The 27,595-nt window shown below is 34.2% G+C and overlaps 2 protein-coding genes across 2 annotated transcripts; one reads left to right on the forward strand and one right to left on the reverse strand.

Annotated features, from left to right (window-relative positions):
* Positions 1–289: 289 nt before the first annotated feature.
* On the forward strand, positions 290–18,036 carry Rme-8 (receptor mediated endocytosis 8). Its single transcript, XM_088203285.1, has 32 exons — positions 290–744; positions 2,690–3,033; positions 3,102–3,356; positions 4,018–4,164; positions 4,248–4,347; positions 4,418–4,599; positions 4,659–4,866; positions 4,935–5,090; positions 5,158–5,400; positions 5,463–5,645; positions 6,991–7,185; positions 7,256–7,464; positions 7,532–7,691; positions 7,759–8,043; positions 8,118–8,320; positions 8,396–8,681; positions 8,746–9,099; positions 9,165–9,356; positions 9,438–9,758; positions 9,831–10,022; positions 11,760–11,939; positions 11,997–12,164; positions 12,229–12,462; positions 12,535–12,759; positions 12,832–13,003; positions 13,068–13,180; positions 13,238–13,410; positions 13,472–13,697; positions 13,885–14,052; positions 14,123–14,269; positions 14,330–14,570; positions 16,806–18,036. The coding sequence occupies exons 1-32, from the start codon at positions 406–408 to the stop codon at positions 16,883–16,885; spliced, it is 6,681 nt and encodes a 2,226-aa protein (XP_088059411.1). The 5' UTR covers positions 290–405; the 3' UTR covers positions 16,886–18,036.
* Positions 17,666–25,877, reverse strand: dila (centrosomal protein dilatory). The gene is made up of 13 exons (XM_088203286.1): positions 25,616–25,877; positions 24,509–24,638; positions 22,071–24,447; positions 21,913–22,002; positions 21,607–21,844; positions 21,339–21,542; positions 21,069–21,274; positions 20,792–21,005; positions 20,517–20,728; positions 19,584–19,696; positions 18,516–18,574; positions 18,312–18,454; positions 17,666–18,250 (listed from the first exon to the last, which is right to left on the reverse strand). Exons 1-13 carry the CDS (start codon positions 25,760–25,762, stop codon positions 18,139–18,141), a joined length of 4,245 nt encoding a protein of 1,414 aa, XP_088059412.1. The 5' UTR covers positions 25,763–25,877; the 3' UTR covers positions 17,666–18,138.
* Between the last annotated feature and the right edge of the window lie 1,718 nt (positions 25,878–27,595).

Here is a 27,595-nt window from a genome sequence, read left to right on the forward strand (position 1 = left end):
ATCTGAAGTCTCTTGAATGTTTTCTGTTTATGCGTATTTCAAATCTGAAACATTCTTATTTTTTTCATCTTCTAATTCGTCTTCCGTAGGTGCATATGCACATATAAGGCTATAATTTATGAGATTCCACAGACAAAAAAACTTCTATTTAAATTTGTCCATATATTTTACTGGTTAATAATAATTACCGTAAATTAGGCGTAGAGATATTTAAATTGTAATCACTTATAATGGCTAAAAATGCGTGCTTTTTAAATCATGCAATGGCCGTTATATTCTACCGGTCCGCAGGTTTCGATGTGTCAGATTTTGTTTTGTATGGCGGCGACTCGATGATAGAGATAGTTCAGTAGAAGGGCGCAATGCGGAGTCCGCCGCCCGCCTGAAGCCCGTAGCGCAACCAAGATGATTCCGATCAAAGACAACCACGACATCGCCTGCTTCCTTGTCACCAAGCACTCATGGAAGGGAAAGTACAAAAGAATCTTCTCAATCGGCACCCTCGGCATCACCACCTACAACCCGGACAAGCTCGAAGTGACCAACCGATGGCCCTACTCGGATATCGTCAGCCTGCTGTCGTCGGGCAGGCACAGTCCGGCCTCCGTCAACGAATTTTCGCTCGTCATGAGAAAGGAGCGGAAAATTGACACGATGAAATTTTCTTCCGAACACAAAAACATCATTTTGACCGAGGCGTACAAGTACAGGCACGTGTTTGCCGAGAAACCCAAAGAAGCCTATGTGAGTTTATTATTTAATGTTGATAAAACACCACTTCGTGAAGTTTAGTATAAAAGACGCTGCTTTTCACTATAAAATAATAAATTAGTTATACAGCTAAAGCCGATTATCATTTTATCAAAAAGTTCCCAAACTTTTGTTCTATATATTTTTATTAAACGAGAAATTTATAAAAGCTCAAAATATATTTAAAATGTTTTTCTTAAGTATTTATAAACTTATAAAAATCTCAAGTATAGAAAAACAGGGTACTCTCTAAATTTATTCTAAAAAATGTTTATGCATTTTATTTATTTATATACAATTATAAATGGTTCATTGCAGAAAATTATTCATGGGGTTTCATTGTTCTGACCAAGCCACTCGTTAGCCCCTAACTTGTTTAAATCTTAAAATGTATTTTTAAAACGTAAATTTAAACAGGTTAGGTGCAAACGATACGCGTTGGTCAGAAAGTGAACACCCCATGAATAAATCAGCAACGAATTACTTAAAAAATGTAATTTATAATTGTATATCAATAAATAAAATGTATAAACAAATAAATAAATATTTTTTAGAATAAATTTGACCCCTAATAACAGGAAAGTACCAAAAACACTTAATCTTGAGCACTCAATTTGGCCTTTCCTGAACATGACGTGATTAAGAAAAAACAGTCTCACCGATAATTTTGCTTATATACAAAACTAGAAAGATGAAAATGTGCTTTATCAGTTGAAAACATATTGTGAATAACAGATCGTTCACACTACGACAGCCAATGATGATTTAAGACTTCCGATAAATGAGAAATAATGATACTCAGTTTACGGTTGATACACAAACATACTACAACCGATCGAGTTAAAACAAGTATGGACATGCAATTATTATATTATTACTCAGTGGAAAACGTAGTTCAAATCTATCAAATATTTGGTTAATTATTTGGAACATTAATGAATTTATTTATGCAAAGGTTCCGCGAAATTTCGCGTAAATCGAATTCGCATAAATCGAGGCATAAAACACATTCAATAGTGAAAGGAAGGTTACAAATAATAAAAATCTGTGTTAATAAAGACTTAGAACTCAATACAAAATTGGGAGATACATAGGTTTCAAAAAAATGCGTAAAGAACACATACAATTATATATGTATGTATCATACATTCTCGTATATCAATACAAAAAATGTCAGTGTGGTAGAACTACTATTTATTATTACTTTACAATAACAATATGTACTCAAAAATATTACTTAACAATTCTTTATATGTATATAACTTAAAATGAGATAAATTTTTTAATAATTCGTCTTCGTCGCTGCTGTATTCTAATCTAACCTGTCGTTTCTTTACAATTGGTCCAAAAACATAATTATCAGTCATATCTAACAGTAGATTATTCTGGATTTACCCTTATAAGATAATCTATTTATTATTTTCAAATCCTCGTAAATTTCTTGATACTACCTGCAGATGATTTTTTAAAACTATATATAATTTATTTTTAGAAACCCGTTGTTCCGAAATTGGGCTGATAGCACTGCATATTAGGTATACAAAATTCTCTAATAATGAGCTACTTCAGCTCATAGAGAATATTACAATGTATGGAGAAAAATAAGATAAAGTAACCCTTTTGTTGCCAAACTTTTTGGTATTACTATCTAAATATCGATGTATTACATAATAAAATACTGTATGTTTGGAAAAAATGCTATTTGCCTCTGAAGCAAGTATCATACAACCCATTAAAAATGTATCAGATTATTTCTTTAATGATGAAAGTACAGAATCTTTTTGAATAGTTTATGTATATGTCATATTTTATAGTTAATTTTTACTAATTATATTCGTTTACTCTTATCTGAGTGATTTGTGTTATGTAAATTATCAATTTGTGTCACTTATCTGGACATATGGCTTGATATGTAATGCCTACACGTTTTTATTTGTAGCGCTATGAGGCATACAAGCACCATTGGAGCGATACAAGATTACCCGTCGTTTTAGAAGTGACTCCGTGCTCCCTCGATCAGTTAGATCCGGTTACGAACACGCCTCTAGCCAGTTACGGTTACAGAGAAATCGAAGGCATAATCGGCGTCCAGGATTACGATGGCGGATTTGTCATCGCATGCGGAGGAATCAGCAGATTGCATCTGTTCGCTTCTTCGAAACATGCCGATATACGCAATAAAATGCTGGAAGCCGCATTGACAAATTTAGGAATAGCAATAAAAGTCCTACCGGCCACTATCACGTTGGACGACTTTCAAAGTCAGCGATTCGGAAAATATAGGTTCGACTTGTTGCTTAAATAATACTGTATAATAAATTTGGTCGTAATTTATTGCATTATTTTTTCAGCGGTGATCTTCATCAGACGTCCGTCAGCGAATTCGTAGTTCACAAAGTAAACTCTTTGCGACACATAGAACCGCCTCGTAGAACCTTATGCCTCTCGGACACGTGCATCTTGGAACGAGATCCTCAAACGTATTCCGTGTGTTGTTTGAGACCTTTAGCCGATATATGGGCGCTGATTAGGGATCCAACGAATCCTCAATTATTTTTCATCGAATATATGAATGGTCATCTACGATGTTACTTAGCAGCTGAACGGTACGATCCTGTATATTTTTATAATGGAATTATATGTAAAATTAGACAATGTCGTTAGTTTTTACCAGAAAGTTTTCGGCATAATATTACTAGTTTTTGTTCAATATATGTATTTGTTTTGCGCTTTACAGCACTAATTTTATGTTGTTAATTATATTTATGAGGTTTAGATGCTCCGCTCTTGATATTGCGACATGCTATTGCCCATGAGAGAAGCATTCATCTCAAGTAAATTCCTGTCAAATTGAGCGACGTATTTATTCAAGTCGCTTATAGAAAAAATACGGTATTCTAGTTAGTATTGTTGCCTCAAATGCAATCTAAATTTTTCTACAGCATAATATGGCTACTAATTTTGAGATTTAGTTGGTGCTGCGGTATTCAGCTTGAATTCGGGAAATTAAGGAACTCAGATTCTTTGTCAATAATATATATTTCATTGAGTAAAATGAAAGTGTTGCAACTGACATCTCTCAAATTGAGATTTTTATTTTATTAGGGCAAGTATTGCTTGTTTTTGAAGACATCATTGAGGAAGCGTTTTTGATATTGTAGTGATGTAGAAAGGCTATTTTTTAAGGAAAAGTTTCAGTAAAAAACTAATTACGCATTGCTAAAATATATATAATATATTTTTTAATTAATTATGCTTTATTTTTAGAGATGCTCTTCTTGCCAGTCTTTTGGACGGTGTTAGATCCTCTGGAAATAGAGATGTACACGTTAAAATGCAACCGACTCATAAGGGTAAAAGACTCGGACCTCTTCACGTTCCAGTTGATGAAGAAACAGAATCTAATAATCTTCGGTGAGTAAATTTTGTGCTTCAGTGTGCAAAAAAGATTTTTTATGAAAACATATGTTGATATACATGTAAATTTAATTTGACAGATTCTTGATATCAGCTCTTGGTGCATCTCGAAGTGATATGATTGAGAGATTTAATGCAAACGTAGCATATAGTGGGTTGTTATATTCAGTAAATCAAGATGTAAGTTACTCATGGCTCTATAAAACGCAATATTTCATTGTTTCAATTGCGGTTTGATGATATTTTTCAGCGATTGTTTGCTGAAAATAAGGAAAAGTTAATAGCTCAAGCTCTTCAGAGTCTCATTCAAATCGGCGAAAGCAAAGATAGCATGAGTAGTTATACGACGAATGATTTAGAAGCGCAGTTTCATGCGTTGCGAAGATTAGGCGCTAGCAAAGTTGGGTTTGCTGCCTTCACGACAATCACTGGGTTAGTAACATAAATCTGACGGTTGAAAATTAGATAATTGACTATTGTTTTTTTTGTAGATTTCGTGAAACGCTAGGAAATAAAGTGGTCGCAGCTCTTAGAAAAGGCGATCCAGGCGTTGCTCATGCTGCATTAGATGCACTATGTGCGCTCTTACATCCGATGCACGCAGATTATGATCTGCGTCAAGAGCAACTCAACAAATCCAGCTTGTTATCATCGAAAAATTTTCTCGAAGGACTACTCGATATGTGGACTGAGCATGTTGTACGTTATCTTATTACATCCCATATCACATAATGCTACATTTTCTTAGAATAAATTATTATTAACAGGTTCAGGGGAGTGGTGCTTTAGTCGTAGCCGCCATGTTGGATTTTTTAACGTTTTCACTATGTGTGCCTTATAGCGAGACAACGGACAGTAAACACTTTGATCAATTATTAGAACTAGTCGCCGTTAGGGGAAGATCTGTTTTTAAATTGTTTGAGGTATTATACTCACAGATTTATTACTGATTTTACATTATTCCAGATGTATAATACTTGATCTTTTTAGCATCCATCAATGGCCATAGTTAAAGGCGGCGGCCTAGTTATGAGAGCTCTGATTGAAGAAGGTAATTCAGACTTGGGGGCCAAGATGCAAGAATTGGCTCTGGCGGAAGCCGCTCTGCCTCGTCATTTGCTAGTCGCTCTTTTTGGAACAGCGAGACCGCAATTGAGACATTTATCACGTCATTTGGTCGGTTTGTGGGCCACTGGACATCCCCCAGCCATGGCTCTGTTGAGACGGATATTTGTACGTTGAAAATTCGCATATGATTATAATCAAAATGTATTGATGTTTTATTTGTACTTTAGCCGCCTGGTCTTTTGGGTTTCTTGGATTCTCTGGATAAAGTGCCACAATCGGTTCAGGATGAAAACGATTTGAATGAACGTGATAATTTAAAGTTGGCGCAAGATGCGGCGAATAAGAATAAGAAAGGGCCTCAATGGCAGGCTATTGAGCGTCAAATACGAGTTGTTGAGAAACATTTAGAGGTATTTTATGATTGAATTCAAATCTTTCTTGACTCCAATATCAATTTGATTTATTATATCTTACATGTCTATATAAATATATAAATATATTAAACTCTTTAGTGAGAGTTCGATTTTCATTACTGGACTATAAAATTGTCTCAAGATTTCTGTTATGAACTAAATTAGTTGCTCTTAAAGGGACAATTCTTTGATTGAATTTTTTGAACATCTTCGATAATCAGAATTATAATGAGTCCGAGCATGGTTCGAATCCATCAATATTTATATAAGGTGAATGGAAGGGATTCTAACAATACAAAATTTGAATGACTCGAAATTTCCATCAATGAGTCACCCCTTATCTTGCATTTCTTGGATATATTTTATCTATATTGGTCTTTCTCACTCGTGCATTTGTGATGGGTCCACAAACTTCCGATGAATTGGGCCGGGCTGTTTTAAAAATCGTATAAATTTATATGTGATAACTATGTACAGAATCAAAAATAAAAATATGAACCGCAGTCAAATTTTATTGGAATTTTCTTCACATTTTTTAAATGACAATTATTATGTAGTAAACAATAATGTGACGAGTGCACTTGTTTCATGAAATTATTTTTTTCTCTCAATATACCCGAGTGAATAGTTCCACTCCAAAATCCATGATCCTTTATGCGTCTTTACTTTATTTCAAAATGTGAAACAATGAGATGCTTTTTCTCAACAAAAAAAAAAACCTTCAGAAACATTTGTGAATAGAATGTTTATCGGCCGTCCCTCTTATGGCCGAAATTCGCGGAATTCGTTCGTTAAACGAAACGAAATGTTGAAAGGGCCCATCCTTTATTATCGTTGAATGTTTATCTCAAAAACAAATGCGTCACAAATTTTTGTGAAGTTCATGTTACGTTTTTGTATTTATTATTTCAAGACACAAAGATATTGTATCAATTAGTTCAATAATTTGATCACGATTAATTTATTTTTAGGCAAATCTTCATAAATACTGATGTAGATCCGATCTTTGTGTTCGATCAAATTTATTTCAAACATTAGCTATTGTATATTCAATAAATTTAATAAAATTATGTATATAAAATGTTCCATCAATTTTGCTGAATTACTTCAAATAATTTATTTACACCGCCGATATAAATTAACAACCGAAATGTGTGACTTGCATTTTCGCTCTTATTGAGTACAATGGAAAAATGTATGAAGTCGAGATCATTGATTACTTATTCGTTATTTAAATCTTAAGTGTCATTATAATTGTTTAAATACAAATCTTCTCTAGCAGAAACGCCACACTGTGAATCTTCTTAAATATTCAATGCTATAATTAAGTATATTTTTGTAGCACTACACTCAAAAGGCATTACAGCATTGGAGTGCTCACACTGGAATCATCATTGAGCGTAAAGAGAAACAACGAGAGCGTCCCATTGTTTTGAGAAAAAGAAGAGAAAAGATCAAAGCGGACGCAAATTGGCCTATGTTCTTCTATCAGTTTTCTAGAGATCACGCATTACCCAATCTAATATGGAATCATAAAGTAATAATCAGACGTCCATTGTTTTTCAACTTATTCCTCAGTATATGTTATTTACTAAATATCGTTTTAGACTAGAGAAGAATTACGATCTTCGTTAGAAAGCGAACTGCGAACGTTCAACTCCGATAGAGAGCTGAGTGGCGCAACTCTGGTAGCTTGGAATCATACAGAACTAGAAATACATTATAAATGCTTACAAGATGAAGTTCGGATAGGTGATTATTATTTGCGGTTGCTGCTGGAAGCTGAAGATTCGCCCGATTCGCCAATCAGGAAATCGTATGTTGACTGAATCTATGTGATTATTTATTGAATTTTTGTTCCTTATTTGTTTTATTAATTTTAGGTATGAATTCTTTAATGATTTATATCATAAGTTTTTGTTGACTACTAAGATAGAAATGAAGTGTATGTGCTTACATGCCATGTCAATAGTCTACGGAAGATATTACGAAGATATTGGTCCGTTCAGTGATACTAGATACATAGTTCAAATGCTAGAAAGGGTAATTGTTTTTATTGAAAGTGTATTTAATCTGAAAAAATATTTCTAATTAATAATTTATTTTACAGTCTATAGATAGAATGGAACGTGATAGACTAGTTATATTTTTGCACAAGTTAATCCAACACAGGAGGAACGTTCGAGATGTTTTGGACTATAATGGAATACGCATCTTAGTCGATTTAATGACACTAGCTCATTTACACACGTCTAGAGCTACCGTTCCAGCTCAAAATAATTTATTAGAAGCGGCGCCAAATTCCGGCCAATCTAATGCGGATAAAGAATGGTATTATAACGTAGAAAAGCCTAATAATCAAGTGGAACGTACGGGTCCTGTTTCATTTCAAGATGTATATTCTTTTAATTGTTAATAATTTTGATGAAAAGAATTTTTATTAATGATTCTGTAATTTGATTATTGCAGATCAAGGATTTGTATAGAGATCAAAAGATTAACGCGAGGACAAAATGTTGGGCTAGCGGAATGGATGGCTGGAGGATGCTTCAAGCCATTCCGCAGTTAAAATGGACTCTTTTGGCAAAAGGGACTGCTGTGTTCAACGAATCTGATTTAGCTACTCAAATATTGAACATTCTCATCAAATGCTGTGAATATTTTCCGAGCAGGTATTGAGAGTTGATTTAAAACATCTGATTCAATGACACTAGGATCTGGATGTTTATTAAATTGCTTTATTTCAGAGACACCGATAATGCGATAGTCAGACCATTGCCCAAAATCAAACGATTGCTCTCCGATTCGTACTGTTTAGCCCACGTCGTTCAAGTCCTGTTAACATTTGACCCAGTTCTCGTCGAAAAAGTCGCTGTTTTGTTATGCGAAGTCATGCAAGACAACCCAGAAATATCTAAACTATACTTGACTGGCATGTTCTACTTTATTCTGATGTATACCGGAAGCAACGTTCTTCCCATCGCTAGATTCTTGCAGCTCACTCACATGAAGCAGGCGTTCCGAGCCGAAGATGTAATCTTCGTATTATACGTACCTCAGAGTTGGACGTATCGTTATATTTGTGTTCATGTTTCAGACCTCTTCAGACATTATGCAACGATCAATACTCGGCCAACTTTTACCCGAAGCGATGGTGTGCTATCTACAAAATCACGGTGCCGAGAAATTCGCTCAAATATTCCTCGGCGAATACGATACGCCCGAAGCCATTTGGAACGCCGAAATGAGACGAATGCTGATCTTGAAAGTCTCTGCTCACATCGGCGATTTCACTCCTCGCTTAAGAGCTCATACCGGCGCTCGATATCCTTACCTGGCAATTCCGGCCGTTAGATATCCTCAATTGGACGCAGAACTCTTCTGCAACATATTTTATCTTAGACATTTATGTGACACTGTGCGGTTCCCAGATTGGCCAATACAAGATTCGGTATATATATATAAATTATAATATATAAAATACTTGACGTTACTTATAATTTATTTTTAATTTAGGTAAAATTGTTGAAAGATGTCTTGGAAGCTTGGAAGAAAGAAGTTGAGAAGAAACCGCCAGTTATGACTGTAGACGAAGCTTTTAAAACCCTAGGATTACCCTCTGGAAAACATCACGACGAATCAATAGTTAGAAAATCGTATTATAAATTAGCTCAACAATACCATCCAGATAAGAATCCTCACGGACGGGTATGCCATAATTTCATTTTATAATCATATTAATTCAATAATAAAGTACATTTTTATTTAGATATTTAAATACAATTTCAGGATCAATTCGAAGCGGTTAATCAAGCTTACGAGTTTTTGTGCAGTAGAAGTGTCTGGTCCGGAAACGGACCAAATCCTAATAACATTGTATTAGTTTTGAGGGCGCAAAGTATATTATTCAGTCGTTATTCTGAAGAATTAGAGCCGTATAAGTATGCCGGCTATCCTCAGTTGATAAAAACTATCACAATGGAAACGAGCGATGAAGCCTTGTTTAGTAAAACGGCTCCGTTATTAGCGGCCGGTTGCGAATTAGCATATCATACAGTATCGTGTTCAGCGTTAAACGCCGAAGAACTAAGAAGAGAAGGCGGCCTCCAGGTAACTCATATTTCAAAATAATCGAATAATAAATAATGCTTTTATTATATAATATGCATATTTGTAATTCAGGTTCTATTGGAGGCGTATACGCGATGTGTCTCCGTTATCACATTATCATCGAAATCGACGGATGTGGCAGTTCAAGTCTGCAATCATATAAGTCAATGTTATGCGGTGGCAGCCGGATTCCCAAGTTGCAGAGACGTCATCGGAGAAATGCCTAATCTGATAATTGACTTGTGCAGAATATTGCAATTCAACGTATGTATTTTATTTAATTTTGAAGTGCATGTTTGTATGGGGTGATCCAATTCGAGTTTCCTATGTTGGCAACACTAAATCGGACAGCTGTCAATAATCACGCGTGTTGAAAGTGTCAAATGTTTGCTTAACCACCTTTCAATAACAATCGAAATTTACGGGAAAATTATGGTTAATTTCATCATTATACTGAGCGAATAATTCGCAACTTAGTAAAAAATTTGAAGAGACTGGAAGCGTTGGAGATAGGGTAAGGCCTGTGCATTCGAGGCAATGTTCAGCCGAGAATATTGCTGCTGTGAATGAAAGTGAGGCCGAACATCCGGAATTGTCGATTTGTTGGCGTTCGTAGCTTTTGGGTTTTCTTATGGTTCTTTTTGGCTAGGGGCGTCACTTCAGATTCTTCCAGGAAGGGGCAAAAGATGGCTAGTCAGTGGTCGTTTTTTAAAAATATTTCTGGCCAAATTCAAGGGGGTCCTTGTTTAGAATCCTTGTTAAAAGCAATAAAATCGTGCCATTGCAGTGGAAATGCTCAGTTATTAAAATACTTAGAATAACTGAGAATCAATGAAATATTGTATATCTAAACCGAATTTGGACCAATATATAATAATCCCTTCTCAGAAGTTAAAACTAATGTTTTAAGTTAAAGCTGCTGTGTGTAAAAGGTGCTCCCACCTGTCCCCCCCCCCCCCATGAATTACATAAAATAATCGAATAATAAAAAAATTCTTTAGATATCCTTAAATATGTGGTGGGGGGGGGGGGAGGTTAAATTTTTTTTGGAAACAACTTACATCACTGTTTAGTTCTATCAAATTGATTTTTGAGCAATTCAAAGTGAATATAGTACACCCGGCATTGTATTAAGATCGCATGTCACGTGAAGAGTGATTTAAACTATTTTATTTATTTCGAAACAGCCGCCACCGGCAGGCCTAGATTCATATAGTTTACTTTTTGTGTAGAAAGATTGAGAATTAATGCAAACAATAAAAAAAAGAAAACTTACCTTGCTACATGATGTGTCATCCTGAAAAATACTAACTATTACACTTTATCAGATGACCAGGAAGAAGAAAAACGTCTTGGCTGAAACTAATGGCAGGGCCTTGGAAAGAGCACTACCTCCCTATTTAGGATGGTAGTAAACAAGATAAATTGTCAACATATAACTATAGCTTACAGCGATTTTGACCCATGACATTGAGTCATTTCTTATGTAAAATCGCACGCTGAATCCGAAAATAAGTCTAAAACTAAGAGTGTAGAACAGCTTTCGAGATATTGCTATTAAAATCAGTAAGATATTAAGCATTTCAGTAAAAACAGATATATAATTTTTACATATGTTCATGGTTATCTTTACCAGCTTTTGTATCCAACTTTGCACATTTGTTCCCACGTGTGACGTTGCGAATAACAACTGCTCTTGCGATTTATTCAAATTCGAATTTAGAATTGAAACTGCTTGAATGGAAAATCGCCTTTAAATTACCAGTTAGGATCGTTAAATATATTTACAATCTCCTCTGCTATAGTGTATAAGTAGATCAAAATTCCTCAGCAGCCTAATAGGGCTATCAACATTTTTGCTTATTTGCACTGTAGTAATCTTAGCTTCTTCTTCGCCGATTATGTTGTCAATTGAATAAACATGCCACAAATGATATAATATATAAGTAGAACGTACTGTCAAAAAATCATATTGCTGGAGTGTATAATTATTATTTCTAGCACTTGGGAACGTTATGCTGCAGCGGCGTAAAATGCGTAGCTGCTCTATGCATCGACGAAGTTTTGCAAACCAGACTATTACGTTGCGGAGCTTTATGGCCATTGATGAAAGCAACTCTATGCTACGATTTCACTTTAGACGAAGGCGGAGTCGAACGATCGGAAGAAGCCAATCAACAGGTATATTTTTTATCTATAATATTCAAAACTTACGCTATAGCTTGTACTAAATTTTAGGAAGTCGCTAATCAATTGGCGAAACTCTGTATCACTGCGTGCGCAAGACTCGGTGGCTATCAGACCGGCGATAACGAAACTCCTAGCAATCAATTAGCGTGCAACGCTTTCCAATCGTTACTCACACCATATATTTCGTCAAAATTGAGCAAAAGCGAGCCAGAAGAAGTACGATTTAAATTGCTATTTTTACGTTATGTGTTATGTTATATTTAACATTACTTTCGTTTAGATATTGAAAATATTGAACTCCAACTGGCGCACTCCGTATTTAATATGGGACAATAGCACGCGGGCTGAGCTCTCAGATTTTCTTAGAAATAGAAAACAGTATGCCGTTAACGACGATAGTGATAATGATATAATTTTATGCACTGATTTTAAGTATTCGGCACACGAAGGTCAATTGGTGATTGGTGATATTTTCATTCAAATATACAACGAACAGCCAATGTTTCCGATCGAAGTGAGTTTGATTCAATGTTTACGAATGATGCTTGATGTATTGAATTATTTTTTATGGATATTTCTATTTCAGAATCCTAAAGGTTTCACTTTAGATTTATTGGAATTCTTAGGAAAGCAATCCCAATGCGAATTGACTGAACAAATCATTGAAAATATGGTCATGTCCATGGAAGCTCTAGCAAACGTTATTAAGATCAATCCGGGAGTGGAAATACAATGCATCGGACATTTTGGATTGATATTCGGATTGTTGAGCGCTCGTAGTTATCCGGAAGTACAGAAACGAGCGTTGAGGGTATGCATATTTTCAATGGCAAACTATTATTATATATAATTATACATAAACTACATATACACATGCTTTCAGGTGGTCATTTCGAGTGCTGGTTGCTCTGAATGCGTCGAAGATATAGCAGCTGGAAGACTCTTGGGACACTTATTACCTTTGATCGCCGTTGGTCAATTGCAATCAATCGCCGTTGACGCATTATCGCCGTTGCTCACTAATACGTCTTTGGTCAACGAAGCTCTTAACAAAGGTATTATGTGACTAATAATATAAAGGCAATATATCATCTTCTAAATATATAATTGTTCTTCTAGGTGCTGTGATATATTTATTAGATTTGTTTTGCAACTCGAACGTCGAGCAACTGGTCGAATCGTCAGCCGATTTATTAGCAAAGATGATCGCCGATAAGCTTCACGGTCCTAAAGTATGTCTCTGTAATTATTTTATTATATTCATATATTAATTTTAAATAATATTTAAGGTGAAATTGTCTTTGTGTCGATACCTTCCTGCGATATTCGCCGACGCTATGCGTTCGGGAGGAGCTTCTGCAGCAGCTCGTATGTTAAACACGCCTCAGCAACATCCGGAATTAGTGTGGGACATTGATGCCAAAGACCGTGTTTCGTCCATTGTTGCAAGACATAAAAATGAGTAAGATCCTTCTCATGCTTTTGAATTTTTTACCCATATTGACGATTCTATTGATTTTCAGACATTATTCCATACAAGTCCGTGACCCTGGAGTATCATGTAGTGCGACGATAGATGCGAACGAAGTCAGTTCTGGCCTAGCTTGGACTCCGCCTGGTGAATTTGTCGTTGGTGGAGTATATTTACGGCTATTTGTAGCCAATCCACAATGGACGTTACGTAGTCCACGTACATTCCTTGCTGATTTACTGGACACTATAATGGCCGGTTTGCAGAAAGATGGACAGGTATATAATAATTTATGCTTTATATGAAATGTAGTAATTAGTTAATTCGGGCTTTGATTGATCGAGCAGATGGCTCAACTCTTTTGAACCAAAAAAAGTGAGCTTAGGTCAAAAAATCTAGTAATAAAATGCTATTACCTGGACTAATAATTATATAACAATGCAATAATAAAATATATTCCTTTAGGATGAACTAATAGAATTATGCAGACGAGCTTTGTGCGGTTTATTGAACGCTCAACCGGCTCTCGCCGATTTAGTAGCCGGAAGGGGTCACTTACCGAGACTTTGCCGCTATTTGACGGGAAGTCCTCACCATGCATTACCAATATTGCATACGATTGCTAACAATCATGTAATGGCCGTATTTTTGCGTGTTTATTTGTAAAACTTAACCCTTAATCTAATATTGATTAACATTTTAGTTGTGTGTGAGTGCATTATCTCAAACCGACTGCATCGCTGGTATAAAACAGACCATCAAAACTAGGAGAGATTTGGTCGGGCTTGCATGCGAAGCGCTCTCTAGAATTTTTACTAGTTCTGCTAACACGGATGAGCTTGTACATCAGGTAATACATAATATGAGTGACGATGTTTGGATATATTTTTATATGAATATTTATTCGTAGGCATTGGAAACCGATATGGTTGGACAGTTGCTGTTGTTGCTAGAAGGTAAGCTTGAAGGCATTCCGGCTTCTAGCCAGGTTGCCGCTCAAGCCGTCGCCGCTCTCAAAGCCATGACTAAATCGACACCATACGGGGAGAAAGTTCGTGCAGCTCTTGTAGCGTCACCGGCCTGGCAGCAGTACGCAAATCAAAGACACGATTTGTTTATAGCCGATACGCCCATATCCGGCTATCTAACAGGTATAGTTCACTGTTTTGACAATTCTTCATATTTTCATATAATTATTATGGGGTCCTGTAATAATTAAAGGCTCGTATTTTTCGGATCAGAATTTATATTAACTGTTCTAATGCCACGCGCCACATACGGGGCATTTACAGAATTTGTTACTTATGCTCTGCTAAATAATATTACAAGATTATTTAGGTATATATAGAGTAATCAATGGAGAAACCTTTAAAATTATTACCGAATGAACAGCTGTCTTAAAATGGCTTCTTTTCATCATCGCTAGGGTTGCTACTAACTACTTGCGACGAGCAAGTGGTTAGTAGCAACAAAAAAACTGGCCAACTTTTGCCCCCCACCTGGAAAAATCTGAAATGATACTAAACCTGAAAATCTGAGATTATCCCTCAAAGAAAATCTAACAAAAACCAGCCGAATCTACCTGGAAAATATTTTTTAAAATATGTCATTTCAGTGAAATAATATCTGAATACATTTTCACCAGTAGATATATATTTTTACAAGTAAAAATATAATTTATCTGGCAGGTAGTAAAATTATATGAGTTCAACTTTTCCATACGTAGTAATATATACATTTATATACTTATCATTATTTATTTAGGTGCAATGTATAAATGTTACAGTCAATGTGTATTTTTTGTAGAAGTTATATTTTCACTAGTGAACTCCAAATACATTCAGACGTACATGATTGAATACCTTCGCGTCATACATACAATTAAATAGATTCATTGTGAGTAATTCATGGGGTGCTCACTGTTTTGTGCGGGTGCGCTATTTTACAAGATATTCCTAAAATACATAATTTATTGCCTATTTATATTTATAAATGTTATAATATTTTTTAATTCGCATGAACATCATATATTTTTATTCTGACCATTTGGTTTTTTTTTCTATCCATTTGATACTTATTTTTACCTATAATATAATTATGACCATTCATTATTTTAATTCTGATCGTCCTATCTTTTTAATCTGACTGAAGTTATTTATTTAATCTAATCATCTGAGATTTGATTTTTATTCTGACCCAAAGTTAATTTAAATTCCGATCATTTAATTTGTTGCTGTTTTTGAATGTTTGTGAACTGATGTAGGTGACACGTTGAGTTTTTGTGCTAGCTTATGTACCGTTAATCTTAGATCTGCTTTGATGCCAGCCCTAATAACCTCACTAACAAACCGCCCTTACGTAAATATTCAATGTCAAAATTTCCGGAACGAAATTTTTTTGACACTTAATTTAATGGCATCCCTACCAATTGTATTACAGATGTTTTTAACTGCTAATGTCGCATTATGTTGAAAAGTTGCAATTCAAAGCATAATATAGCTTAACTGAGTATATTTATCTCCACTGCTATTATTGATTTAGGGCTGAAAATATCAAAACAAAAAATATATTATTACTAAAGAGCATTATTAATTTACGAAAAGCTATACGTTTTTACAAATGTAAGAAAAAAGAACGTAGATTATGGAACAACCTATTTATGTTGATATCAAGTCAATTCGTTCACCTCAGAGCTATAGCCAGTAAAGGTCCCCATCGGTAATATGTTAATTTATTTAAATATATTTTTTTAAGGTGCGATTTAACGGGGAATTGTTTTAAGATATATATGTATGTGCATTTAAAATAAATACTTTGTGCATTTATGTAAGGTAAATCTTCAGAAAAGTATTCACGGGGTGACTTTTCATTATTTTAATTCTGATCGTCCTATATTCTTATTCTGACCGTATGCTATTTTTATTTTAACCATTTAATATTTATTCTGACTTTGAATAATATAATTATAATCAGGCTGTTCCTAAAATTTTGACCGAGAGTTGATTTAAATTCATAACATTTAATTTGTTGCCATAATTAAATAGATATTTCAGAGCTTCATGATGAAAATAATGTTGCAAACTGACATAATAAGCTGTGTAAATTTCATAACGCCAGATCTCACTGCATGAGAGTTATTGTAGCTTCACCAAATATTTTCAAATTTTAGTTTTTGCAAACACGCTCAATATTACTTTAAATTAAAATGAGCATCATTAAATGCAAATAGCATTGTAAATTTTCTTGAAATATATATACCACATTATTACTAAATCATGTTCTTCTCTTGAACCAAATTATAAAACTAGCTACGTCTGTCTTTATTCTTTAAGTCTATAATTAATATCAAAGACAATAAAAATTACGATTTTAAATATTGTTTTTAGGAGGAATACCACAAACAGCCGGATATTTAACTCAAGGAACAGGCTCAAACATAACCTTACAACCGCCACCAGTCGAATGATCGTTGATCATTGACGCAGCACACCAAAATACTCCGAAGAGGGTCCAACGTGATAGGAAAAATCCAGAAAGATAAAGTTACTATTGTAAATATATATTTCATGTTCCATGCTTTGAGTCAATACGCATATATTTTACTACTGTTACCATTCCAAATTTTTTTGTAAATTTCTATTTTCATTATTCATCGTCATCATCTTATTGACACAATTCAAGAACAACTCGATTTTTTTCATATATTATATATCATAGATTTTAAAAGTTTTATTTCAACAATAATTTTATTGTGATACATAAAAATGTTAATTGCTATATTGTGATATGGAAGGTTCATTTAAGAAATACGTATGTATTCGACTTAATAGGTTAATTCAATCTGTTCTCGTTTATTTATATATATATTCATAACACATCACCGCATTCTTTAGATTTCTCAGAATTGTATTTTTGTAATGTATTTTTGTTTTTGTAAAATTCTAAATTGCCATAATCATGCCTCGATTGCCATTAAAATGTATGTACGATAGTTTAAAATGTAAATCACATACCAAAGCTAGGATATTTCGATATATCGTAAAACAAACTGCGTTGACCGCAGCATCTGCAATAAAAGCGTGATACGCCCACAAACTTGTACAGAACTTATGTATTTTATGAATTGTGAATTCAAAAGTTTTTGTGTTAATAATATTATATATTGTATAAAAATAAACGCAGATATAATTATTATAATATTCCCGATAACGAAAGATTGCATTATATACACATGAAAGATACACAATTTTGGCCATATTTTATTAATCAGATCGATACAAAATTAATAATATGCAATTATATATAATAATATAAGCGATTTTAGGCTATATAGTGTTTTCCAGGTACTCTCTTTTTTAAGATCACACTGATAAATTAATAAGGCGTATTTAAAAAATCATCGAATAGTTAATAAACGATATCAGGTTCTGACTGACTATGCCACTACCTAACTTCACTCTTGGCGATTACGATTTGTTAAAAAAAAGCATTATTAAAACGGTGTATACAGCCGATGAACACGAATAGATGACAATATGTAAAAAACTTTCATGTTAAGCAATCATCCACTAAATGTCTTATAATATCATATATCAAAATAAATATATTTGTATATTTTATTGCTGTTTTTAATTCGTCTTTACCTATATGTATGTATATACAGCACACAAGACTTTAAAGCAATTAGTGATGTAGTGTTATTATTAAAAAATACAGTTCTTATCTCGGAGTAAATCTAGCTTCGAGTTTCATGCAACGCTCGCGTAGATTTGCTACTTCTCGCTTCGCTAATATTACCGCATCGTCTTTCCTCGCTACAACCACTTTTACTCTGAAACAATTCATAAGTTCAGTTCAAAATTAAAAACAACTTAAACACATTGAACAAATACTTGGCAAAAAGCTGGTGCATTTCTTCCTTATGCTGCTGCTTTAAATTTTGTAGTTGAACTTTAAGATCTTCAACGGCATCTTGACCCTTTGCTTCAGCCGCTCTCACTAAAATGTTTGTCTGAGCTTCATTTTGAATTTTCATCTATAAAAAAGTGGTGTATGGAATATAATATTAAACTTGATATATAACCTGATAATATTACCTCATTGCACTGTTTCAGCTTTCCTTCCAATTGAGTGATTGTAATCTGATTAACTGTATCTATAAAAAAAATGATTCAGTCAAATTTATAAAAAGACAATTCCTCTCAACTATATTCATATAAGTAAAAATTCGAGAACACCGCTCTATTGTCTTGTAAATTGACAGAAGTGTTACGTATAATTTAAAGAGTGGCGGTACGAATCAGGCATTCAATACGAAGACACATCACTAGCACCAAAGTGGAACAGCGCTCTGTCATTCTTTTGTGAGTAGCGAAGGGGTGAAAACAAATAAAATCCATCAATGACTTTGATTCAATATGGTGATGCATGTCTGTCACTCTAGCAAGTATACAAGTGAACTTAAAATTCCGAAACGACATGAGTTTTAATAACATACTCTTCTTTACCAAGTCAGATCAGCATTTGAAATGGTAAGGAATGGACATTTCCTCAGTAAAACTAATGATACTGCGGGAAAAGTTATACTGACTGGGTTGCAGTCTTCTTAAGAATCGTCTTAAACCTGCAAGCAAAACAAAATGACTTGGATTTTTTAATAAAGGTGTTTTATTACAACATGACAATGCCAGCATTTTCTTTCAGTGACTGTCACATCTTGCTCAAAGTGGTTCAAGTCCGACAAAAAGGTGTAACAAGTAAATTTTTTTAGAAATCCATTAACTTTTTAAGCGCTGGAGAACTTATTTTGAACGCCATAGAAACTGTAGAAAAATATATTATTTTGTACCATCATCGTAGAATAAATTACGTGATAAAATTATTAAGATTTTAATTTGCATTGGGGCATTAGACACCCTCCCTCCTATTTTTTAAGGGTATATAAGGCAGAACACTGTTGTAGTTAGCATTTCTGAACTTCGCTTCCGACTTAGAATTACGAGAGTTCAGGTAAACTCAGAGCCCAAGAAGAGTAGTCGCTTTCTAGTTCAACTATCGGATCCGGTACGGAATATCTGAATTCCCAAGAGTTAAGCTAAATCTTTGATACGACTAAGAGACTACACAGTACTTACAGTATAGCTCAACATAAATTAAATACTCACGTAATTCCTGGACATCTCGCACTTGATCTCTGAGCTCTTTGCATTTTTGCAATGTTGTTTTCTCATTCTCCTCCAACAGTCTTATATCATTTTCATATTTTTCCTTGATTCTTCTAAAATGTGAAACAAATGAGATAGTGACAATAAAACATATTTTAATGTAAGACATGGCTGTCCATTACGCGGCCCACGAAGCGATTCTTTACTGCCCGCAGACCTCTGATATATTTTGTATTTTATACGCGAAAAAGTCAAATCATAATTTTAACTTTGCAATAAATAAAATAAATATTTAAAGAAGAATAAAAAATTGTATAAGTTCTCATCTTTGTTTTCAGAATATGCACCTAAAAATGGGTTTAAATTGTTTTATAGCGAGGTCCGGGTAACTGGGTCCGAGTCCCATTGTTTAACCTACTTGTTTTATATAGCTAGAACACCCCTAGAAAAATATCCTCTACGTGCGCCTGCATAAGATACATAACCGCTAAGACAGAAGGACGTCGTTGTCTTACTGCGTGTCTTTGTTTCCGAGATAGTCAAACTACCATAAAGGTCTAATTAAAACTATTATTTTTTTGTATTTTGGCGGACGGATGGCGACGGGCGTCAATTACCGCTGCGGTAGAATTTATTTGAAAGTTTACAATTTAGTTACATGTTATTTAATTATGTGTGTGATCGGCGAACGAGGCGCCCTCCGCCGCCGTCACGGCAGTGTTACCAGAGTGCCGCCTAGTTTTGGTTATAATTAAATAAATAAATAGGCCCCCTACTGTATATTTTCTTTAATTGAAAAATGTATTTTCAATACATTTTGAAAGGATTTACTGAGCCTACTAACGGTAATATTTTCAAATAAACTATATAGTTACATATTGCATTAAGCATTTCCAATGCCGTCCGAGGACAAAGCCCTGATGTAAGACATACCTTATCGCATCTTGTGTCTCTTTCCGACCCTCTTGTGCCTCCATCTCCATGCAATCGATAGCCTTCTCAATTTCTCTATCGCGCTCCCTTCTCACCAGAGCTTTTATCTCCATTTCCTTCTCCTTCAAAAAGACAGCTTGTTTCTTAATATATTCATCTTTGTAACAATCAAAATCGTTCATCATTTTCTCCCTCAGTTGTGACATTTCTTCCTACAAAAATATTGAGTAAATAAACAATAAAAGTATTACTGTTGTCTTCATTAAAACAAATACCATCATCAGAGCCTTTTTATTATCCATCTGTTTCTCCATTGCCTTTATTTTTTGTCCAATTTCTTTTTCTTGCTCGGCTTTCCACATTTCAGCTTGCAGACGCGTGTTTTTGATCATCTCTTCAGACCGACGAGCAGCTTCTCTAGCTTCTTTGTCAGCCCTTTCTGCTGCACTTTCAATAGCTGATTCCCATTCAAGACGTTTTTGTTCTAATCTATAAATTTAATTAATTGAAAAGCACATCAGTATTTGTCAATGAAAATTACTATAACCATACCTTTCAGCAAACATAAGACGTTCTTTGTCCAATTGATCTTCCAAATGCCTAGCTGCTTCGTCTTTAATCTTTCTAATTTCCTTACCGTGTTGTTCTTTAAGATCTATGATAGAAGTCTCTCCTTGCTGTTGATATTTTATCAATTGCTCGGCATGACTCTTTTCAATTTCATGCAATTCGGTCTCGAGGCCTTTCACAGTCATTTCCTGCATTAAAAATATTCATATTAATTTAATTTTTAAACATAGTTTATTATGTTTATTTACTCACTTTAATCTTTTGAGTGTGATGCTTAAGCCACGCTTGCTTGTCACGTTGATGAGCTGTCGTTAAACGCTGTCTTTGATTACGAAGCTCCAATTGCAGACGTTCAGCTGCCGTTCTTTCGGCTCTAGCGCGTCTCGCTTCGGCTCCGGCTGCAGTTCCAGCCAACTGCTCTATACGGTCAGTGAGAGCTTTCTTTTCGTCTACCAACTAAAACAAATCCACAATGGGTATATGATCTCTAAAAAGAATAAGTAAAAACAAATCTCTTAACCTGTTCTATAAACTTTTGATGTCTCTGTATAGTATGAGCAGCTTGAGCTGAAGCAGAAGCTGCTTGATGCTTAGATGTAGCCTTTATGGCTTTCAATCGTGCAGCATATGTTTTGGCAGCTTTTAAAAGAGTAGCTCTGAATCCAGCCGCTGAAGTAGCTGCTTTACTGGCTGCTAACGCACCGACTACGACTCGGTGAGCCAATTCTCCTTTGCTCAAATCCATCAGCTCTTCAACTCTGCAATATATAGATCAAAAATAATAGCCATACACATTCTAAAGAACAAATATTAAAAAATGGCTCACTTCAAAGCAAACGGTGCTTGATTGTGCGATAGCGCCAGATTGTCTTCATTTGCACTCTTTTCAACTTTCTCCAAAAAGTTTATTATGTCACTAAAACAAAAATCATAATCAGTTTACAAATTTTTCTTTCTAGAGAAACAAATAATATGTAATCTTACTCATATTCTGCAGTCATGTGATCGTTCGCTTCTTCAACACTCTTTCTAACAACAGTATTGTTTGACCCTTCTACCAAAATATCAACATCTGTATGACCGGTATTTATCACAGTTTTATTCTTGAGAAAATTATTATAATCCAACTTATCATCTTCATTATTATCATCGGGAAGCAAATACTTATCGAAATTGAATGACTCGTACGCTTTCGTCGTTACCGGAGTCGTCGGAAACGATTCGTCTTCAATGTTCTCATAAGATTCCAAATCATTACAATCATTCGACATATCAGGTAATTCACTGTGTTCGTTTATAACAGGCACAATATCGTCTTCGAAATGAACAGAGTTACGACTATGATGGTGTTCACGATTGATCGTTTTTTCTAAATTGTCGTTAGAAGAATTGTCATCAAACGGAGTATCGACTCTAGTCGCCATCCAAGAGACAATATCTCTATCGTTGTTCATGTACATTGTGTGATTAATTTTAGTGGTACTCTTCGAAAAGGTGATCTTCTGCGCTTTGAACTTAACGACTCCCTTCTTACCATTTGAATTGACGTCATTCAAATTTCTTTTGCCATCATAAACATTTCTTCTTAAAGTGCCTTGTTTGCATTCAATCTTGTTTGATATTGGCTCCTTCTTTTTGATTTTCTTCTTCATTTTTGGTTTAAGAGTCTTTGCTTTATATTTCACAGTTGAATCAGTATCGGTTTTAACGCTTGGAACAATTTGAGCGCCTTCATTTTTATGATTTATTAAAACATCATTCTTTCTGGTTTGTTTATTGTTAAGCAACGGTTTCGATGCTCGGTAATTGCTCTCAAACGTTTCATCAATTTCTTCTTCATCACAATCATCACTCGAAGATATCCTACATTTATTATTTGTATGCTTAGGTGACGGACTATTTGTATATGGTTTAAGATCGTCGCACTTCTTTCTCAAATCTTTAATTGTAAGATCATGAAAATTATTAATAGCGTTGATCTCTTTCTTATACTCTTCTATAACTTTCGTGGTATAAGTTTTAGATTGATTTTTTTCTAAATACAAAGGATAATCAATAGTTGGCGACGTATCATGTTTATCATTACCGTTTTTATTATCATCAGAGCTTGTATCTTGACCGTTGATTAATATTTTTGGTACTGTTATCGATTCACTATGTGAATCATCATTTTTCAATTCAACTTCAGGCGAGTTTTTATTCATCTTTACATTATCAAAATTCAAACTGTTCATATTACTTACCGGTAAATCTCTAGAATTTTCCTTTGTAGTAACAGGTACATTAAAAATATCACCGGAAGAAGAATTTTGATGATAATTATTATAAGACTCTCTATCTATTTTATCATTCTTTATTTCATTAAGCTTACTCGTTGAGCCAAAATCATTATTTTTCACTGTACTTGAACTGTAAGGTTTTGATGTACTCATTCTCAGTTCTAATATTTCATTTTTGTACTTTTCTTCTAACGCTTTGTACTTCAATTCAGTTTCATCATAATTTTCATTCTTCAATTGATAAAGATCATTTTTACAGTTCATCTTAGAATCTCTCTCGTAAGAACCAACGTACTTTCCGTCTATTGAATCTTTTTTGATAGTCTTGAAATTCAATGACATGTATTTGGAACTAGTATCCGAATCTTGGCTGGATTCTTCTTCCACCAATGAAAGCGGAGAGTTGAAGGGCAAATAATGCTCTGAGAAATCTTTACTTAATAACGGTTGCTCGTAATGCGACGGCTTTCCAAATGAAACTCTTCCTGCTAAACTATCCACCTTCTTTTCTGCATCAATTTTAATATTTTCAGAAACACTCGACGGTAACCATTCAGTTGATGACGACTGACCTTTCTTCGATTTATTCACTTTAGTCGAATCTTCTTTATTCTTTTTGCTTTCATTCGTTCCAACGCAATTAATGTCAGAAGAACTTGAAACACCACTACTGGTATTTTCTTCTTTATTATTGATCGAAGAATACTGCAACTTTATGCTGATATCGCTTATGTCCCTTTCTGCGGGAGTCAGACTTTTAATATCCTCGCTCTTTCTAGCTGACCAATTAATCTGTCCTCTGAGCTTTTTATTCAAAATATTGTTTCTATCTATTTCATAATTGTCCAACAATTTGTCAGCACACTGAGCTTTCACTTTTATTTTAGTGCCGAGACTAACACAAGTGTCTTCGGAGCCGTTTTCAGAGATATTATCGTTGCGTGGTGATAAATCATAAGAAAAACGGTTCTTCCTAAACTCTGAATATTGATCAATCTCAACGATGGGATCGTTGATTAGCTTATCGCACAGAAGAGAAGATTCAACAGTTCCCGGAATGGACACAAAGTCTCTGAAGAATTCTGAAAAATGTAAAATATATTTATAGTAGCATAAATATTAGCCTTAATAATAAATAATTACCGCTGTTCTTGTTTGTAGCAAATTTGGGGAAATCGGAATTTGGTTGAACGTGTCTTAGGAACGAATGTAATTTTGGTGATGTTGGTTCAGTTCCAGCAGAAAAGGGCCGACGGTTATATTCGGGAACGTTCTGTAAAAATTAACATTTCTTATAATAATACTAATAAATTCAAGAAATGCAGTAATTTTTTCATCCATATTTAAAAAAAAAACAAATTGATGATCAGGAATTACGATCAGGTTTTAGTATATTTAAAAGCTATTGTCAAAATTGGTTGAAAATTAATAGGTCTATGTGATTTACCCATCATTCAATGCACTGCTAAATGTAATTAAAAAATGTTGCTGTTGTTTCTTTAATATTGTCACCAATCTTTTGTCAGACAGAGGAAAACATGAATATGTTGTTGTATATTGAGAAAAGAAAGCAATTACGCATTCGTGAAACGTCATTAACGGCTTCCAATAGCATCTCATTTTGAGTTAAACAAGTATAAAAATCGGGTAATTAACCCCAGCGGTGTTTATTTATAGCATAATTATATAGTGGTTTAGTTATAAGATAGTGTTTTATGTGTAAGGCGCATTGGATTCAAACATATTTCAGAGATAAACAAATAAATTTGTAGAAATACTCTTTATCGTCAAAAATATTTACGTTATATATTAGCGTTAATTGCTGGGAGGGGGGGAGGCAGGTGTCTTTTTTTATTTTTATCGTGTTTGGGAAACTCGATCGATCATTACAGATGACATTTTCCTAGATTTGATGAATATCGTTATTTATAATTTAATTAAAATCGAGTTAAGTCGATACAGTGATAGTAAGCTCTAATAATAGTTTATAATTAATAAAATATATGTCTCTGGTTCACATTTTGGTGTCTCACTACTTAGTAGTTGTTGATTGTGTTTACCTAGTGGTAACGAACATCATGTTTCAACGGAAGATTTACAATAAATAATTAAATAAATATTTATGTATTTATTTTTCAAGGGAAATGTTTTTTATTTGTATTATATCAGTTATCGAATGAAGTAATCAATTAGGATTTTAAATATCTCATTATTAAAAACAGGGATGACAGTCAAATTAAATATTCATACCTTATTTGATGAGTACAGTGCAGATTTTGGCCTGAATTTCACGCCGTTCAATTTCTTTGTGTCTTCGGTAAAGCGAGTCCTGTTCACCAAGTTGATGTGTTCGCCGCAAAGCTTCAAATCCTTTTTCTCTCCATCTCTAGCATCCATTTTCTCACATTTCTGCGAATAATGACTTCATTTCGTTGGCCGACGCTACAGGCGTTGTTTGTTGTGATGTTTGAGCTCCCTAGCAACACCCACGACAGTTCGGAAGTACCCGATGAAATTGCATTTTATATTATACATGAATCGCTAGTTGGCATTCTGAAAATCTATTTAAATAAACACTATGCGTTCGCAGCATTGAGTATTATCGAAAATCGTAAATAGTTTCTCTACAGATAGAGAATGGGTGAGTAAATTTGATATACATTTTTCTAGCCTTAATTTATATAGATTTAAGTTAAATAAATATAGTTTACGATATGATATACAATTCGCATGAAAAACGGTTCAGTCGATTTCAAGTTTTAATGTAAATATAAGATAGAAGGTTTTACCTCATTTACTATTAATTATTATTCTAGTTTATTCACATTAAGAATAATGGGACTCGTAATTTTCTTGCTAATGAAACAAAAATAACAAAAATAACTGTATTATTGCTGAAGTTTAAAAATCAAATTATTAAAAACAATAACAAAGCAATATCCGGTATAATGCTTAAAATACTTATTCGCAAGGTTTGCTCTATGTTATTAGCAGTAATGAGAAAAATGTTGTTTCAAATAAGTTAGGTTATACGTAACTAGTATTACTGCTTTTGCGATTTTTTTCATTAAATTCCAGATCGTGAATTATATTAAATATTAGGTTGTGGTTTTTATTTGATTAAATTTACCTTTATTTTTTTACGCTGGCAGCACTGTAAATCAGACAGCTGTCAATAATAACGCGTGTTCAAAGTGTCAAATGCTAGTTTGCAACAACACATTTAGGAAATGGATGGCTCAACACATTAAAATTGTTCAATTGTTCTACAGAAATAACAATTCTGTTTCGAAATTTACAGGAAGATTATGGTCAATTTCATCGTCTTATTGAGTGAACAATATGCAACGTAGAAAAAAAAATTTAAAATACTGGAAGCGTTGGAGATAGGGTAAGGCATCGTGGCGCCCGTTCAACAAATAATATTGTTGCTATAAGGGAAAGTCTGGCCAGAATGGTCGATTCGTCGGAGTTTCAGCTTATGGGCTTTTATTATTGCTCCCTTTGGCGCATTTTGCATTTAGACTTGCACATACACCCGTATACACTTCAGATAGCACAGAGACCATGGACATGGTGTTAGAACAGCAGGAAATTGATGCAGACCTTTCTTTGATGAGGCATCTCTCTGGGTATGTTAATAAATAAAATTGCCATATATGGGACGAGGAAAATCTTTATGTGATTCACGAGAGACCATTACATGCCCAAAACGTGACTGTTTGGTGCGCATTGTCGTCAGGCGGGGTCATTGATCCTTACTTTTTTGAAAACGATGAATTTCAGACTTAACAGTTAATGGTGAGCGCTGTAGGCACATAGTAACCAATTTTTTTTGGCATGAAATCGAAGATATTGCTGTGGAAGACACATGGTTTCAACAAGACAGCGCAATTTACTACACATCAGATGCAACGTTTGATGATTTGCGCTAAGTTCCCAGGTTGCATTATATCATATTTTATTGACGTCAACTGGCCGCCAAGTTCATGTGATTTAACGCCGTTGATTTTTATGAGGTTACGCTAAGAGTCGTGTCTACGCCGGCGAATCCGAAACGATTGAGCACCTAAAAACCAACATCCGCTAAATTATAGCTGAAATACGTCTGTTTTTCTTCATTTGATTATGAGAAATTGTAAGAGTTTGTTGAATCATTAACACGCACAACTCGAGAGCTTACATAAGAGTTCTAAAACATTTAATACATATAGAAAAATCAGAAATGCA

Source organism: Plectrocnemia conspersa, unplaced genomic scaffold (genome assembly GCF_051122295.1).
Source record: "Plectrocnemia conspersa isolate PC_06_02 unplaced genomic scaffold, ASM5112229v1 ptg000014l, whole genome shotgun sequence".
Classification (NCBI taxonomy): Eukaryota; Metazoa; Arthropoda; class Insecta; order Trichoptera; family Polycentropodidae; genus Plectrocnemia; species Plectrocnemia conspersa.